Source organism: Calidris pugnax, unplaced genomic scaffold (assembly GCF_001431845.1).
Source record: "Calidris pugnax isolate Ruff unplaced genomic scaffold, ASM143184v1 scaffold192, whole genome shotgun sequence".
Lineage (NCBI taxonomy): Eukaryota > Metazoa > Chordata > Aves > Charadriiformes > Scolopacidae > Calidris > Calidris pugnax.
Window position 1 is genome coordinate 1,164,818 of NW_015090919.1, and position 17,216 is coordinate 1,182,033.

Consider the following 17,216-nt stretch of genomic DNA (forward strand, 5'->3'; position numbering starts at 1 on the left):
TTCTAATCCCCTCCTGGACTGTTTTAACGGAGATAACACCCAGCAAACAGTGCCAAGTCACAGAGATGAGGAGGTTTACGCAGAATTCAGACGACAGTGTCAGGAGACTGCCAATGTGTAGCTAAGCTTCACTCTCTCTGAACAATGACTCTTCCAGGGCTGCATCCAAGTGCCAGACTTCTTCCTTCTCACCTAATAGAGCTGTCCTTGCTGTCAGCCATCAATACATCCACCAGTGCTGTCCCCACCAGTGACAGCTTCCTTAGCAGGAAATTCACCAAGAATTAGCCTGTGCACTACTACTTAGAATCATAGAATTGCCTGGGTTGGAAGGGACCCTTCAGATCATTGAGTCCAACCATCAACCCAACACTGACAAAACCACCACTAACCCATGTCCCTCAGCACCACGTCTCCCCATCTTTTAAATACCTCCAGGGATGGTGACTCAGTCACTGCCCTGGGCAGCCCGTTCCAAGGCTTCACAACCTTCTCAGTGTAAACACCTTCCCTAATATCCAATCTGAACCTCCCCTGGCACAACTTGAAGCTGTTTCCTCTTGTCCCATCGCCTGTTCCCTGGGAGTAGAGACCCACCCCCCCTGGCTACACCCTCCTTTCAGGGAGTTGAGAGTGAGAAGGTCTCCCCTCAGCCTCCTTTTCTCCAGGCTGAACACCCCCAGCTCCCTCAGCTGCTCCTCACCAGTGTCCAGGACAGGGGGACCATTACTCCCTTACTCCAACTCCCCACGCTGTTCCTGACACAGGCCAGGATGCTGTTGGCCTTCTTGGCCACCTGGGCACACTGCTGGCTCATATTCAGCCAGCTGTTGACCAGCACCCCCAGGTCCTTTTCCACCGGGCAGTTCCGGCCACTCTTCCTCCAGCCTGGAGCATCAATGGAGCAATGCATACTTTCCCTGCTCTGGGTTATAAATACCAGACTAACGTCAACTCCAGCCCGGGCACCGTACCCAATCTATGTAACATCACTTCCAGTGGGGACCCGGAATGCTCAGGTGTGCTGCAAGCCCATCCCGACCCCCCTAAGCCTCTGAAGACACCAGACACCACACATCAAACAGACACATAAAGAGATGGTACCAGACACATAAAACTAACGCTACTCAAGCAAGTCTGACCAGATTCAGGCTGTCTCCTGTCCTCAGGGAGACATTAACACAGTGCAGCTCCACCAAAAGCAATATTAGGACTTAAGGAAAAATACAGAAAAAGCTACTAATTAGCCCCCTGGCAGAGAGGTTCAGTGCTGCCCCTCACTGGTACTCGGGCAACAGTCCCACAGAACACATCCTCGCTGCAACCTGAGCAGTCACCCTCACATTTACACTGCTGCAAATCTAGACTTTCAAAATCTTTGAAAGGCACCTAGTTAAAAAAGAAACTCCAGCAAATATCCTTTCCTTCATGCTCATGAGTCTTTCCAAGGGGAGCAGAGATTCTAGAATGAGGTCTAAGGAGAAATGGCCTTATATCTCTATATCCCACATTCAATCTCATGAAATACATGCACCAAAATACAGCATCACATTGTATTAGAAAAAAAGGCAAGAACAGCCTTGCTACAAGGCAGTTCCTTGGATACAAAGGACTGAGAAACTGAGATGGCAAACGGGCCATCTCAGTACCTGAAGAAATAACTCCATAGGACCTAGGAGCCTTTTCAACCACTCTGCTTGCAGGGTGGTCCAGTAAAGGACAGGGACTGTGCTGCTCTCTCCTGCCTGTCTCCGGCAGCTGCTGCCGCCTGGCTCCTGCCCCACGCTCTGTGTTCAGCAGCGGCTTGTAGCTGCTGCAATACCCCACCCTGGGGATGACCAGCTGGGCCATCTTCCTTCCCAATTTTGCATTCAATATTTTGAGATTTTTTTGTTGTTGTTTTGCTTCAGCAAAACAGCAGAGAAGAAACCACATATTTCCTTCTGTCAGGAAAGAGGGAGAACAGAGGACACATGCCCAACAGTGGCAGGTGAAGGAAGAGGATTCCTTCCTTAGGGCACCTGGATCAGAGACCTGATGGATTTTGCTCTGGAAACCCAAGAAGGGAACAACAGCAATCAGAAACTTGTTGAAAGCTCAGGACTTCTGTATCACAAGCTAAAAATACAGATCACTTAACCCACGTTCATAGAATCACAGAATGGTTTAGGTTGGAAGGGACCTTAAAGATCATCGAGTCCAACTCCTGCCCTGGGCAGGGACACCTCCCACCAGACCAGGTTGCTCAAAGCCCCATCCAACCTGGCCTTGACCCCCTCCAGGGATGGGGCAGCCACAGCTTCTCGGGGCAACCTGGGCCAGGCTCTCACCACCCTCAGAGTGAAACATTTCCTACTTGTATCTAGTCTGCATCTAACTTATTTTAGATTTAAGCCATTACCCTTTGTCCTGTCGCAATAGGCCCTGATAAAAAGTTTGTCCCCATCTTTCCTGGAGCCCCTTGAGGGACTGGAAGGGGCTCTAAGGTCTCCCCGGAGCCTTCTCTTCTCCAGACTGAACCCCCCCAACTCTCTCAGCCTGTCCTCCCAGCAGAGGGGCTCCAGCCCTCCCAGCATCTCCACGGCCTCCTCTGGCCCCGCTCCAACAGGTCCGTGTCCTTCTGCTGTTGGTGGCCCCAGGGCTGGAGGCAGTGTTCTGCATGGAGTTTCACCAGAGCAGAGCAAAGAGGTGGAATTCCCCCACAACCTTGCCCTGCTGGCCATGCTGCTGGATATGCAGCCCAGGGTGTGGGGCATTTCTGGGCTGCCAGAACATGTTGCTGGGGTGTTCTGAGCTTCTCATCCACCAACACCCCCAAGTCCCTCTCCTCGGGGCTGCTCTCAATCATAAGTTCAGGAATCTGAGATCACAAAAACTGTGTAGAAATGAGTTTCAAACGGGCTCAAAGAGCTCTGTGCAGCATCAGAGAAACCTGAATTGGAAACAGCTACATACACCGTACAGATGAGATCCCTTCAATGATGACAGCTCTCTCCATTCAGGGTCCAGAATCATGGGCTCTCCACACAGCAGGCTGTGGGAGCTTCTTTAAGGAGTTCTCCACAGTGAAGAACAATTTTCACCTGACCCAGAATTCATATTGACCTTTCAAATGGAAGAAGCCACAAAAGCAACTTGATAGAGGGGCTCTCACGACATCTAGACACTTTACAGGTTCTCTTGAATCCTAAGTGATCCCACTGTTACACAGCACTGCAGAAATACCTGTCTGATAGGGACATCCTCCAAATGTGAAAGGACGAAACTGCTGAATGTAGATTGCAATAGCCTGACGAATTATTCCTAAATCCAGCAGTGTTCCAAGTCCCAGTCAAGAAAAAAGTAGCAAAATAAAAATGAAGAGTGGGAAGTCTGGACAGCACTCGTTGTCCTGCCCCATGGTCAGGGTGGCACCTTTACACCAGAAGGTCTGAGAAGGGCAAAGGAAACACCAAACTCCAGGAATTTTGCATTCCTGGCTCACAGCGGGAAACAAGGTTTCACAAACAGTCCAGCAGCATCACTGAAAGGGGAGGGGAGTTGCATTTCTTACAGTTAAGCCCACTGCTTATCTGTCATCTCTCTATTTGAGGTTATGACATTTTTTCCCCCAAACGGGATTTCTGAGTGAGGTTTATGTGACACTGAAATATCAGCATCATCCCTCCACCCTCAGCCAGTTAATTACAGGACATGAGATGCTCTGATGCTCAGTTTCACATTCCTTAACTGTTTCCTGAAAATCTGCTGGCAGATGCTGGAGTCCTTATGAGTTCTGCTGGTGACAAACACAGGGCTGGAGCTGGTCAATGGCCGCAGAGCAGCACCTGAAAAAAGCACCACCTTCCCCAGGATGTCTGCCCCATGGAAAGGAACCGTGAGCAACTCCAACACCCTTCAGTAAGAGCCAAAGCCACCACGACTAAACCACCTGATGGAAAGAAACAGGAAAGGCTGGTATTTTCTGAGATACGTGGCATGCGCTTGTCACCGGGAAATGCCTTTCCAGGCCGTGTCCAGCACAGAGACCATCTGAGCAGCCTCCCCAGGAGACCCAGGGTGCAGTTACTGCTTCCTTACGACCGAGCAGGGAGCAAAAACATCTGGGACCCTCACTTGTTTCTGTGGATTCCATCCAGGGCAGCACAAAGACAGCTCTGGAGAGAGGCTTCTTCTCCCTTTCCGCAGCCAGAGGGGCACCTAGATGGAAAGGAACATATTTATGGCTTCCTAAACTAGCAGGATATTCCCCGCGCAGGTTCATGGACAATTCTTTTGACCTAACCCTTTGGCATCTTTAGGGGCTTCCTTCCAGATGCTGGACTGACAGCGGGGAGAGGCAAAATGTGAGTATGCAGACATAGGCCTGTAGATCTCCACCTACTCCTCATTCAAACAGCAGTTACGAGCTTTACACCTGCATTTTACAGCCAAGGAGAGAGTTGCCAGTAAAATCAGTTGCAATCTACATCACAGCTAAACTTAAAAGGTGTCTAATGGCAAAATTCCTTGAAAAGGGAACAGGACTGAGCCCAAAGTCAGCAGCAACCCCTTAAGAGGATTAAAGTATCCAGAATTACATTAGTAAGGATTAAATAATAATAAAATCCAGAAATTTGGAAAGGACAGAAACCCTCACACACAAAGGCACAAGCCAGCTCCTAAGTAGGGGTTAGGAAAATACTTTCCATGTGGGCAAACTATTCCACGATCACTCATTTCATGATCATTTACTTCCTTCCCACAAACACTTGGCCTTGTCTCCCCCTACACGGGAGCCATCTGGGCACACACTGGCTTTACCTGCCATGGAGCTTCCCGCAGGGGCGTCCTCAGGCTGTAAACTACCGAGTCAAGAAAAAGGTAACCCCAGATCCTCACAGACGAGCCAAATCCCTTGAAATTACCAAAAAATGGTGTAAGGTGTTAGCTGACCTACATGTTGGGAAGGGGCTAAACGCCAGGTGAGAAGGCTCTGAGCCACAGGCTTGGGCTCGGGTTCTCACTGAAGCATTTCACAGCTCAGTCCCGGCTCCTACGAAGAAATCGCTGCAGGTGCGTTCAGCCGGCACAGCACCAGCTTCACCTGACAACACTTTTTAAGCTGCTTTCAAGTAGGTGGCCAGTGAATTCTATGAATTCTGTGCTGCTTTATCCAAACCATGTGTCAGCTGAATGTATCAGCACAATGGAGATTTAAATGCAGACCATCCAGGGCTATATGTAATCCCTCCACGTTCGGAAACTCGACGCCAGACTAGCAGGAAATTCCATACAGAGGGGAATATCCTGAATTCATTTCTGAAAGACAGCCTTCTTGCTCGTAATACTCTGATGGTCACATGCTGAACTTTTTAAAAACAATTTGGGGAAAAGGTGTTTTGGCTACTACTCCCTGGATATTGAGAGAGAAAAGACTAACCAGGCATTCTCAGGATGTTACACATCAATGAATTTCCTTCTCCCACAGTTAAAAGTATGTTTAAGCTGAGTCCATAGTCAGCAAGTACCTTCAATTTAAAGTGAAAATATTACAGTGTTCTATGATTATGCCCTAATTCAGCATTATGAACCAGGATATTCACTCTCCATGACAGGCACCAGACAAAGTAACACCAGCAGATCTAGTTTCAGAGTTTTCATTCTGGTGTCACTTCAGGGCACTGGTGAATTCTTTTTTATTCAAATTGTAACTAATGTAAGATAATGTTGAAAAGAGATAATATGCTACAACCAGCAATTTGACAAAGAACAGCATTAATCTTGCATAATGAAAAAAAATAAGTATAGTTGTACATACATAACTTGTTGATGGAATTTTTTAACTTGATGACAATTTGTTAACGATAACTGTTGATGATAATTATTTTTTTCTATCAACAAGGATGCTGAATCTCCATCTTAAGTGAAGTAACCCTCAGTTGAGCCCACATTCTAGAGTAACGCTCTACAAACAATAAAGGCCATTTTATTTTAACCTCCTTTTGAAATCAAAATAGTTTGGCTGGGAATATAGACTACTTTATCTACTTCACGATGGTTCAGATTAAACAATGTAGCACTGAGAGTTTCATAAAGGAAAAACAAGCCTCATCTTGACTTTTTCCTACTCATTTCTTCTCGACCAGAAATTTTGTTCATCCTGTGATCTCCAGATGGGAATTCACAGGGAGTATCACTGCCTGCTTTCCGAAGTGGAAAGGAAAAGTGACAGTTAAATGACGAACAAGCACTGAAGAAGAGATCCTGGCTCTATAAACTGGCATAAAGAACAAAATCAAATGAAAATAAAGTAAGAAGGATGCAGAGCCCTCCTCTCTACAATCAGGAAGATAACCAAGAACTCTGACCTTTTTGCTTAGGTTGAAGGGAGGAGATCTTAAGAAGGTAACCCTTGTATTTCTCTGCCTTTACTGGTTAAAATGATCCTTAGCAGTGAAAATTCTGAGAAGTGTGATGAGACGAGCTGGATTACTCAACACTACAGGCTACATCTTTTCACTCATTTTCTTGGCTAACAAATGATTGGGATATAGTTTTCAAGAAATAATTAAAAAAATACTTAAAGCGTTTTGGTTTTTTTGTGTGCTATTCAGGTTTATTGCTGCTGAAATGCCAACACGCAGCTCAGCAGACAAAGGTTGAGGCTGAAAGAAGAATTTGGAATAATTAATGGCATCGCTGTTTGTACACCTTTTCTCTTGCTAAATTTCAAAGCATGTCAGAAGATGGAAAGTGCGTCCCTTCTTAATGAACAGTGGAGGGATGTATTTCCATCTTCAATAAAGCTCTCCTGGCATTTTCAGGACAAACTGACGGATGATCAGAATGGTCTGGGATTACTAAAATTCTCATCCTGTTTTTAGTAGAAAAAGTATATTTCTTCATCAATCTTGCTGCCTAGGAACTCTGTAAGAGATGTGTGGCTAAGTACTAACGTCCAGATTTTTGTAAACATGACCTTTTTGGTCAGCATCTGTGAAAGGGGCAGAGATTTAATTTTTATGGATATATTATCAATTTTCTGTATAAGATCGTGTGGAAATCACAGATTTAAGGACAACTGGAAAGCCTCCTTTTCTAAAACCTTATATTTAAACTATCTACAGAGCAACTGGTCATCTCCAGAGCTATGGAACTGCAGGACTTGCATGAACATCAAACCCTCCAGCATGACGATGCGTGTCAGGCTCCTGAGCACACTTTATGTGGTTATAAGGCACGTTAATATATGTGCCAATTGGGTGCCAAAGACACCCAATAGGATACCCAAGATGAGAACATCCAAAAAGAACCCTTACTGTGAGTTATGTCAGAAGAGCAACTTCAAATTTACCCTACTAAAAAACAGGTCCAGGAACTGTCACCTATTTCACCCAGCCTCAAAAACAAGTCGTCGTTGCTGTAACGTGAAGGCTCTGGCTCAGAACCAGCGAACAGCCGCAGAGAAAGGCAAAGGGAAACGGGTCTCCCAGTTACCGAGCACCTGAGGAATCCCAGGGATAAACTCTCTCCCATTCCAGTCCTGCAATTCCTCACAGGAGGAGGATGTCAGAGCAAGACAGGAGTAGCCTGTGTTAAGGAGCAAGGGACAGCCCTGGAACTTGCTGAAAAAGGGGAGAGTGAGTGACCCCAGCCTGGAGCTGAGGTCAAAGGGGCTTTTGTGAGAGGCAACAGCTACAGCCCAGAAGGAACAGACCTTAGGCCTTAAGGTCAACATTTTCTTCATGCTGTAGAGCCCAGAACTAAGTTCTGTATTATTTTCTTAATGTCCTTCTCCTGCACAGAAATTTATCATTCTTGGTCTCAGCCCATTGGTCATTTGAATTTGAAGATGAACATATTCATCTACTTGTTAGGCAAATGGGAATCTAAAGAGACTTCACCTACTTAAAATGCAAATGCATTAGAAAAATAAAATCCATTTTTATTGCCCTCCCCATGGAGCGGGAGAATTATTAAATAAGAACATTGGAAAAATTAATCACAAAGTTGTAAATGACTAACCATTCACTTTGGCAAGTGTGCGTGGGTGTGCGCACACACACCAGCTACATTAGGCTTTTCATTGTGTAAGGCATTAGTAAGTTTTACCAAGCACAACAGTGGAACTTTCCATTTTTTGCTCTGTTACCCCTCAAAAAGTACAAGGAAATCAAAAGCTAAAATTTACTTTAAAGAAACATTAAGGTTGCAAATTTGAATATTTAAAATTAATCAAGAAATGGAGATGCTAAAGACCCTTAATGTTAAAGTAACACCAGCAAACCACTTACATATCTTCCCATCACCACTCAGAACATTAAAATCACCATATCCTGTATGCGTAAGGTCTGGGGAAGAAAAATCTTAATTCTGAATTTATTAATTTAATGGTTTAAATTCACAACCCTCAAAATGTTTTTGCACATGCAAGACATTAGCACTCTGCCTCCACAGTTAACGTTTGTAGGGCGTATTCCAGCCCACATCCTAGCTTCTAACCTTTCACTGCTTTTGCAAATAAATTCCCCCTTAGGCTGAACTTTCTCATGCTTAATCAGAGCCCAAAGGGAAATACGTTTTTAAAAGATCAGGCCAATCATTTTTATTTATGGGGTTGTGAAATATTTACTATGTATTTCATTTTGGAAAAAAAAAATATTTGCAATTTTCTTTTTTCCTTCTTGTAACTAAATAATGTCACACAGTGGAGACACACACTCCTCATGGATGCTGCCCTGTGCACAGGTGATGGGTTTGAGTGCATTTGGCTAAAAATCTGGAAAGAAAAACATCATTCTGTTTGCAGCCTACAACATCCTCAGACCCAGATAAAACTCAGTGTCCTCCCTACCATCAAATGTTCTATCTCAGCCCAGCATCCAGCTACAACCTAGCACACAATACACAAGGATGATACTGCTATGAATGGGGAAGGAGGAAATAAAGCTCACAGATGACAGCACAGTTATATTTAATTTTCAAAAGATGTGCCTCCTGACCCACCGTCACTCTCATAAGAGTTACGGACAGCTCCCAGCGGTTGGGATATTATCACAAACTAAAATATATCATCTTTTGTGGCATAAATCACTACATCTGGGTACTTGATAAGAGGAACTGAAGATCTGGCAAAGAGCAATGACTCAGACATCACACAGCACCCTTGAAAAAAATGTGCCACAATGTGGGAGTTTCAGCCTAGAGAGCTGAACAGGTCGGCAAGGTCCTCTCCTGGAGCAGAGCCATGGGCTTCCCTCCAGGCTATGGCAAAGCTCACGCTCTGAACCGGTGATGATGATGATGGCACTCAGCTAGTAACTGAAAAACCAAGAGATACTGGCTTGTCCTGCCTGCCTCATCACGTACATATCTGGGACTGGAGCACCTCTTCTGAAGACCATCCTTATCCTCTTGTATAAGGATATCTAGCCTTAAAAACAGTTATTTTTAACTCTGTGACACTGCATCCCTGCCTTCCTTGGTGTCTGCTCCTGTGTGACACAGCCCAAGGAAAACGTGCTGGCTGGCACCAGTAGATTGCACCAGTAGAACTGGTGGCCTTGGAGTTGAAATGCTTCTCAGTATTTTATAACTGTAGTTTGCAGTATGGTTTTGGTCTGTACCACAGCGGTCTGTCACTTGAGAGGAGACGAGAATGTGGTCCAGCCATTTCTCAGTCTCTTCTTGAGGGCCAGTTCCGAGCTGGGGAGGATGCTGAAGCCTGGACTGTAACAAAAGAGCTCACCAAGTCTTCAGATGACCAGCTGCGCCCTGTCTCCCTGGAGGACATACCCGTGTTTTTCTCTCTGTAGGATACTAGAATTTATGGAAACCTTCAATAACACAAACTTTGTACCCCCAATGCAGTAAACAACAACTCACCTCACTAGGGAAAGCAACGCATAATACAAGAAAAAGCTGCTATGAACTGGGAAGGGTGATGGAGTCTGGCCATAGAGGGAAAGACAAAACCAGTTTAATTGCAGCGAAGCAGAGTTAAGATTGCCCACAGGCAGAACACCCCACCCAGGGCTCAGAGGGAAAGGCCACACGGCTGAGAGGTTGAGGAACTGTCTGCACCGCACATTTCTGAAGAACACATTAGAACAGTAACTTTGAGGATGTTCTATCTAGGAAGCAATGAAACTTTCTGGAGCCCAAATCTACTTTTAAAATTCTTGCAAGTCCACAGCTGTCAATGAGAACTGCAAATTTCTGTCAGTGACAATCACCAATTTCATCGAGTTGTTTTTACCCTGCCTTGTGTGAGGGGAAGGAATCCTCTTAAGATGAGTAGAAGAAAAAATGCCCTCAAATACTAGCTCAGTGTCGGGAACTCTAGTTTCATCAGCAATCAGCAGCTGCTGCTAATGAACAGACACTGGCTGCCCTCACACAGCCTGATGAACGCTGGTTAACCCAGTGCCTTGCAGCAGGCAATGAGCTTGTCTCCTCTTTCCAACCTTTCTCTCAGCAGGGTCCTGAACTCAGGCAGCTCCTCCAGGGAGATCCATTACTGACCCCAGCACAGAATCACAGAATCTTCTAGGTTGGAAGGGACCTTAAAGATCATCTTATCCAACCGTCAACCTCACTGACAAAAATAGACACCCACACAACAAACAAGGAGCATCATCACTAAACAAGACCTCCCAGCACTACATCAACCTGTCTTTTGAACACCTCCAGGGATGGTGCCTCAACCACCTCCCTGGGCAGCCCATTCCAATGCCTGAGAACCCTTTCCGTGAAAAAATTTTTCCTAATATCCAGCCTGAACCTCCCCTGGTGCAACTTGAGGCCATTTCCTCTCGTCCTGTCGCCTGTGACTTGAGAAAAGAGACCGACCCCCATCTCTCTACACCCTCCTTTCAGGGAGTTGTAGAGAGCAATAAGGTCTCCCCTCAGCCTCCTCTTCTCCAGGCTGAAACATGTCAGTTTACCCAACCACGAGGGAATGCATAGCTGAAACCCATCTCCTCTGCAGGAGATGAGGGTGGCTACAGGCTGCTGCTGAGCTGGGCATGGGAGTTACTGCTTCCCAGCTTGGCTGGGTGGCTGCTCCCATGCTCCCTCACCTGCCACCAACGCCTGCTCCACAGCGTGCGGCTGCTCAGGGGGGTCTGCAGCCTGGCTCGGGCAGTGACACTCTATCCGGTCAGCTGGATTTTCCACTAAATACAGTCACTTCTCTCTCTGCTTCAAAGGGAAACACGGAGACTCTCCTGCCTCCTTCCAGGAGAGATTCAGGCAGGACACTCTCTGTAGTGCCCGAACTTCCCATCTACCCCAGAAAAACTTCATGCGATGGTCTGGGAAGAGCTGTTCCTCATGGTGTGTGGAGGTGACATAACACTGTCACACAATATCCAAAGATAACTTTTTGCCTCCCCCATACAACCAGGTAACTCAAGAGAGTGGTCTGAAATACCTGGTAAATATCGTTACCTGTAAGATGGCAATATTAGTTTCCAAAGATTCACTGTGAACAGGAGAAAGGGCTCAAACACAACAGAAACGCCAACAGACACAAAGAAAAGGGTGATTCTGTTACTTGGGATCAATCTGGGGATTTTGTGGGGTCTGGCCTAGGAGCTTTCAGCCTATGGGGCTGGCCCTGGCAAGCACAAAGGCACTAGGAAAGTCACTCCTGTTTCCACTAGAATTTAAAGCAAAAGGGAAGGAGGCTGCTGGGCTCCAGCAAGCAAAGGATGGCCTGGACTTATGGGCAGGATTTATATGCTGGACTCCAAATGGTGGAGTTCAGTGAAGACCTGTGCAGGAGTAACCCACTGGTAGCACGAGCACCAGGATCTACTTTTGAGAAACAGCACAAAATCCAGCTTTGTCTCTTAAATAGAACAGTGTGTACGCAAAAGCAGGAGATGGAGACAGAAAAAATGGGATCTATCAAAAACCAACCATTACTGGTCTTCCAGCCTCCAGCAAATGTCACTGAATTGCTGTAATAACAAACTGCAACACCACTAGGAATGAAAGTGGAGCATTCAAACTGGGCTGTTTTAGTGGAACTGCTTTTTCATGTTGTTTTCCTGCACACCAGAGAGCAACTGGTGCCATACTGACAGTCCAACAGAGCAAACTCCACACTTACAGCTAGTGCTGCCTGGGAGCACAACCTGCTTTTAAACTACATGCTTGTCATGGTCCTCAAAGAAGTTGTTACCAGGGCAAGAGAAGAGAGAAACCCCACTATCAGCAAGCTCCCCTAGACTCAGCCAACACGACCAATACATTGGAGATGAATTCAAGGCTCCTCAAATCACTTCTTCCTGATTCTTCCCACTTTGAACAGCATTCTATTTAAAGATTCCAGAAATGGTAAGACTCTTCCCCACAATATTAATCAGTATTGCTCCATCCGGCTCAGGACTTCTCCCCTGAGAAAAGGAACACTCACTAAGTCTCAAATAACTAACCAGACATACGTGAAGTTAATAAACCAGCTATACTTTAAGAAACCTTCAGCATTTAGCAATTCTTCCCCTCCCATTTCTCTGTGCATTTGCTGTTCTGCTTTCTTTCACAGGGCACAGAAACACAATCCAACAGCAGAGGTTTGTGCCCAGCAGACAGGGACTGGGCTGGAAGCCCAGAGACTTGCGCTCTCCTCCTTTGCTGCTTGCCCACTGGTTGCCCCTGGCAAGTCCCTTTCTCTGCTGCTTCCCCACCCGCCTGCAGAATCCCAAACTCCCTGTAAAGGATCCAAGGCTCATCCAGGCAAAAGGTCTGGAAGTACTAGGGACTAGTAACAGTATTTGCTGTACTTGTTAACATTTAGTATTTTGAAAATAGGTATTACAAGGCCATTGGTAAGTTGTAATTAGGCAAGTACCACATTAACAGTTGCCACCTTAATTCTGTCCTACACTGTCTTCCAAAGAGGCAGAGTCACTATTAGAAAGCAGCAGTGAGCATGCAGACGAAAACTTGGGTGCTTGTGCACTCTCAGATTAATTAAGGTTTCATGGCCAATCATAAAATTCACAGTTTAACTTTGAGCTCTGCAAGCCACTTATGGTTATTTTGGAAATGTTCTTGTACATAAGTTCCTCTTTCCTACAGAAAAGAACAGGAATAATACCAAAATCCAACAGCTTGAATATTACAGTCCATAATCTGTAGCAGAGTTACAGATCTGGCAAAAGCAAAGGCCACCACACTCTGGAGACCAGGGCTGTGCTGAGGGAAGCTCATACCCCACTTTGCCTCCTGGGGATGAGCCCAGAAACAAGCTCTCGGTATGGAGACCATCCTGGGTGTTCTTCCTAACCCAACTGCAGATCCAACACTGGTGCCAGCCTAGACATGTGCGCTGAAAGCAACCTGCTTCATGACCCAGCACAGTGCAAAGACCTGCTCACATCAGAGGTGATGCCTCCCACAGCTCTGTCTCTGGCACACTGTCCCCACTGGTGCGGGGCTGGTGGAGCCCTGCTTGGCAGTGGTTTTACTTAGCTCTCTGTCAGGCTGCCAAGAATTTCCTGAGGTATGTGAGCAGCAGGAGGGAGACTGTTTTTACAAAGTTTGTAACTCCCCTAAACATGACTGGAATTTCCATGGAGAACGATGGCTCAGATCGAGCCTGAACACCACCTTCCCGAGGACTTCCAAAAGTCTGGAGCAAACCACAGATGAATATGAGCATCTCAGCAAGGACTGCCAGATTCATCTACAGGAACCGCCAGTGACCTAACTGTCAAACTGGCCACCCCTGACTAGGAGAAAATAGAAAAGTTTTTTTCAAAACCTCTCTCCTCCCATCCTCCTCCCTGAAAGTCAAAGTTAGTAGCAGTCAGACAAGCCTTTTTATTAACACATTAGCACTGTGGGTTACATTGTTTTAGTCTCTCTACATGTGGGAATTCTGGTCTTGGACCCTGAGCCAAGGCTAGAAAAGCATCTCCCAAAGCCATGTTACTATGTCCCCATGAGCGCTTCCTCTCCCCAATGCCACAGATCTGTGTCTCTTCAAGAATGGGTCAAAAAAACGGAGTCCCAGAGACAAAATCTATAGGACTAAAAACCCCAAAGGCTGAAAATAACTAAGTGCAACAGTTTTCCCTCAAGGGAGTCTTGAAAGTGCCTTCCCAGCTGGAAAGTCTAAACACCACTGTCTCCTCTTTAAGCAGGCAGCAAACAAATAACTGGCCTCAGCTGCGTCCCAGCTTGCCCCATAGCTCCCTTCTTCCCAGGAAAAAAAAGGCCTTCCCACTACCACAGCCCTTCAGATGTGAGGGCAGGGGCACGTCACAGCACAGCTTCACCCACCAGGTCAGTAACTCATCTTCCCAACAGGCCAAGCATGACCTGCTCTCAGACCCAGTATGGCAAGATAGAGACTTTGCCTCCCAAGAACAAACATGACTCATCGCTCTCAGGATAAGTTTTCGGAGCACAACACAGCCCAATGCCACCAAAGCTTGAGGACTCTGGGACCAAGCCAAGGTTCTATGGCTGTGCTCTGCAGAGGCAGCAGCCGAGATGTCTCCTCACTTAACACACAAGGTTGCCTTCACCAAAACTTCTTAGCTGCCCCCTGTGGCCATAAGTAACAGCTGCCTCCAAAAAGTCACTACGGAGAAAACTTGAACAGCTTTTAAAAACCTGCACTTCTAGGTATTTGAACCAGTACCAAAGACCCACTGCTGGCCAAGGAAGCTCTTCATCCACACCAGATTACGATGGATGCAATCTGTGCCCTACAGAGAAGCATGAGAGAAAAAAATAGGATCTTGCTGTATCCCTTTAATAGTGAGAACTTCTAGAAAAAGGCAGAAAACCATGGCTGCAGAGCCCATGAGTCCAGAGGTTCCCAACGAGATAGAAATAGCAAAGGAAGACTTGAACAATACAGACGTCTGTAATAGAAAGGGTGTAAACAGCCAAATCGGGTCACAGAGGAATAGCACTGGAACAGCAGGCAAAACAAAAATAGCAGGAAAGGAAAGATAAATAAAAAATTCCTAAAATATATGAGAAGCAAACAGACTGACAAGGAAACAAGAGGGCCATTGAGTGGAAAAAGGCGAAGAACCGTGCAGAGGCAACCAGGGTAGGCCAGGGATTTCATCCAGCCCCAGAGGGGAAGGCACAGGGAGGAAAGAAGACAGCTGAACTACTTCATTGCAGGAGTGAGGAGGGGAAGAGGAAGATGACTTTGTCAGGAAATTACAACCATCTGCACTTAGGAACAGCAGCATCGGCTGAGCAGTTTCACGTTCACTCTGCAGGTGACACACACAGCCTATTCTTCCGCCAGGTTGGATGGCTGTGGTGGACCTTCCTTCCCCATTCTCCTAGCCCACCACTCACCACTTCCCTGCTCTGCTGGCTTGGTCTTTCCTCCAGTTCTTTCAGCTAGATGAGACTATTTTGGAACAGCAATGAGTGTTGCAGGTAAAAAGGGGTTCTGTAATTCCTGCACTGGGAAGGGGGGTAGATTCGGACAGCCCTGCATGAAGATGAAAATGGTCTCTGAATCTCTTACTGCTCCCTGCTCCACCTTCTCTGCTCCCACGGTAGCTCCCCTGACGCCTGGCACAGAGGGCAGCTGCCAGTTGCTCTTCTCTTCCAGAGATGACTTCTGCCTGTGACTTTCCATTCTCCCCAGCTCCCTGAAACCCAGACACCGCTGAAGAGACAGTTATGTCCACAGAAAATCCTTCTATGGGTCAAATGACATGGGGCTTGTGCACACAGCAGAGGCATGAACCCTCGTGGGTTTTTTTCCCTGTACTCTCCATACCTCAATCTGCCCTGCCTTTCTTAGACAAAAAAGTTCCTGCAACAGGTAAGAAAGAGAAAGGCTGACTTACAGAAAAATTCCAACTCTTTGCACAATGTGGTTCCCAAGCTCTGGCAAAAAGGATACTATGTTCAACACCTGAATAACAAGCCCAGGATGCACACAGCCCAGCCCAGAACACAGTAAGGCCCTGTGTCAGAATTCAGAGCAAGGGGGTCAGAGAGATGAACCTGGAAAGTCTCATGACAAGTAAAAACTGATGGGGAGCAGAGCACCTAATGAAAAAGAGACAGCAAAGAAGATCACAGGTGCCTGGGAAGGAGTCTCCATCGCCTGCCTGGAACTGGACACCACGTGTCACTGGATCAATGGAAAGAGCAAGGGCCCAGCTGCAGAGCTCATCTCCCCTTCAGTGGGCACCAGGAACACACACAGTGTGTGATGGCTGTTGCTCCTGAGATGTTTTGGCTCAGGGCTGAGGATCTTCACCCCCCACCTGCAGTGAAGTCAGTCCTGCTTCTTTTGCAGACAGAAAGCCAAGACCCCCCAGTGCTAACCCCAACCCCTCACCTATGACAGAACAGGCTTGAAGAAAGAGCAGTTCTAAATAGGTGGCACGGCTGTACTTCTTAATTATTATTTCTCTTTACTGTTTATCTAACATTCCTATACCCACCTAGGATAAGTTTGGTGCTTCCAAGTTGCCCTCTGTAATGACCAAGGTTGGTAACTTACCTTCCCAATGGAAGCTGTAGCTCTCATTTAACACAGCAAAATCCAGGTCAGCAGAGACCTCAGGAGGTCTCTGGTCCAACCTCCTGCTCAAAGCAGGGTCTGCTCTGAACTCAGACTTGGGTTACTTGGGACTTTATCCAGGCTGGTTGTGTAAACCTCCAAGGATGCAGAAGACACAACTGCTCTGGACAATCTGCTCCAGAGCACGGGGAACAGCTTTTCCTTCAACACAGCCTCGACCTCTTTTCTTTCCACTTTATGCTCATTAGCTCTCATTCTCCCACCTGGCTCCATCTTCCCAATCCCACCCTCTCAGGGGCCATCAGGCGGCCACCAGGTGCCCTGATGCCACCTCGTCCCCTGGTGCCAGGCCTCGCTGCCTCAGCCCCTCCTCACCTCGGCAGCCCAGGAGCCTGTGCCAAACCCGCTATGGTTTATTAACACTCTTCCTCGGGCAGAGACACCCCCCCCCAGATTGTATGTTTAAAAATCCTACCCGATTTATCACACCAGAGGGGCTGGCAGCACCCAGCGTGGCCCCTGCAGGGGCTGAGGCAGCAGGAGGGCAGGAGCTCCTTCATGGCCGCTCTCTGTCCCCTCACACTGCCCGGCTCCCCGCGCCCACCCAGCCGCGGGCACCGCGCTCCCCTCACGGCGGGAGGACGACCACAAACCTCCCCGCCGCGGCCCCTCGCCCCGGGGAGGCCGTGCCGGGAGGCGGCCGCCC

The 17,216-nt window shown here is 47.1% G+C and overlaps 1 protein-coding gene across 10 annotated transcripts in view; it reads right to left on the reverse strand.

Moving 5' to 3' along the window:
• The window catches only part of ZNF618 (zinc finger protein 618), a 93,621-nt gene that overhangs the window by 44,160 nt on the left and 32,245 nt on the right, over window positions 1-17,216 (reverse strand). For 8 of the 10 annotated variants that reach the window (XM_014949772.1, XM_014949777.1, XM_014949776.1 and 5 more), the window contains one exon: window positions 4,117-4,200. The exons of the other annotated variants lie outside the window; for them this stretch is intronic. In XM_014949772.1, coding sequence (XP_014805258.1) covers window positions 4,117-4,200 — 84 coding nt within the window. The remainder of the gene's footprint in view (window positions 1-4,116; window positions 4,201-17,216) is intronic. 10 annotated transcript variants of the gene reach the window in all.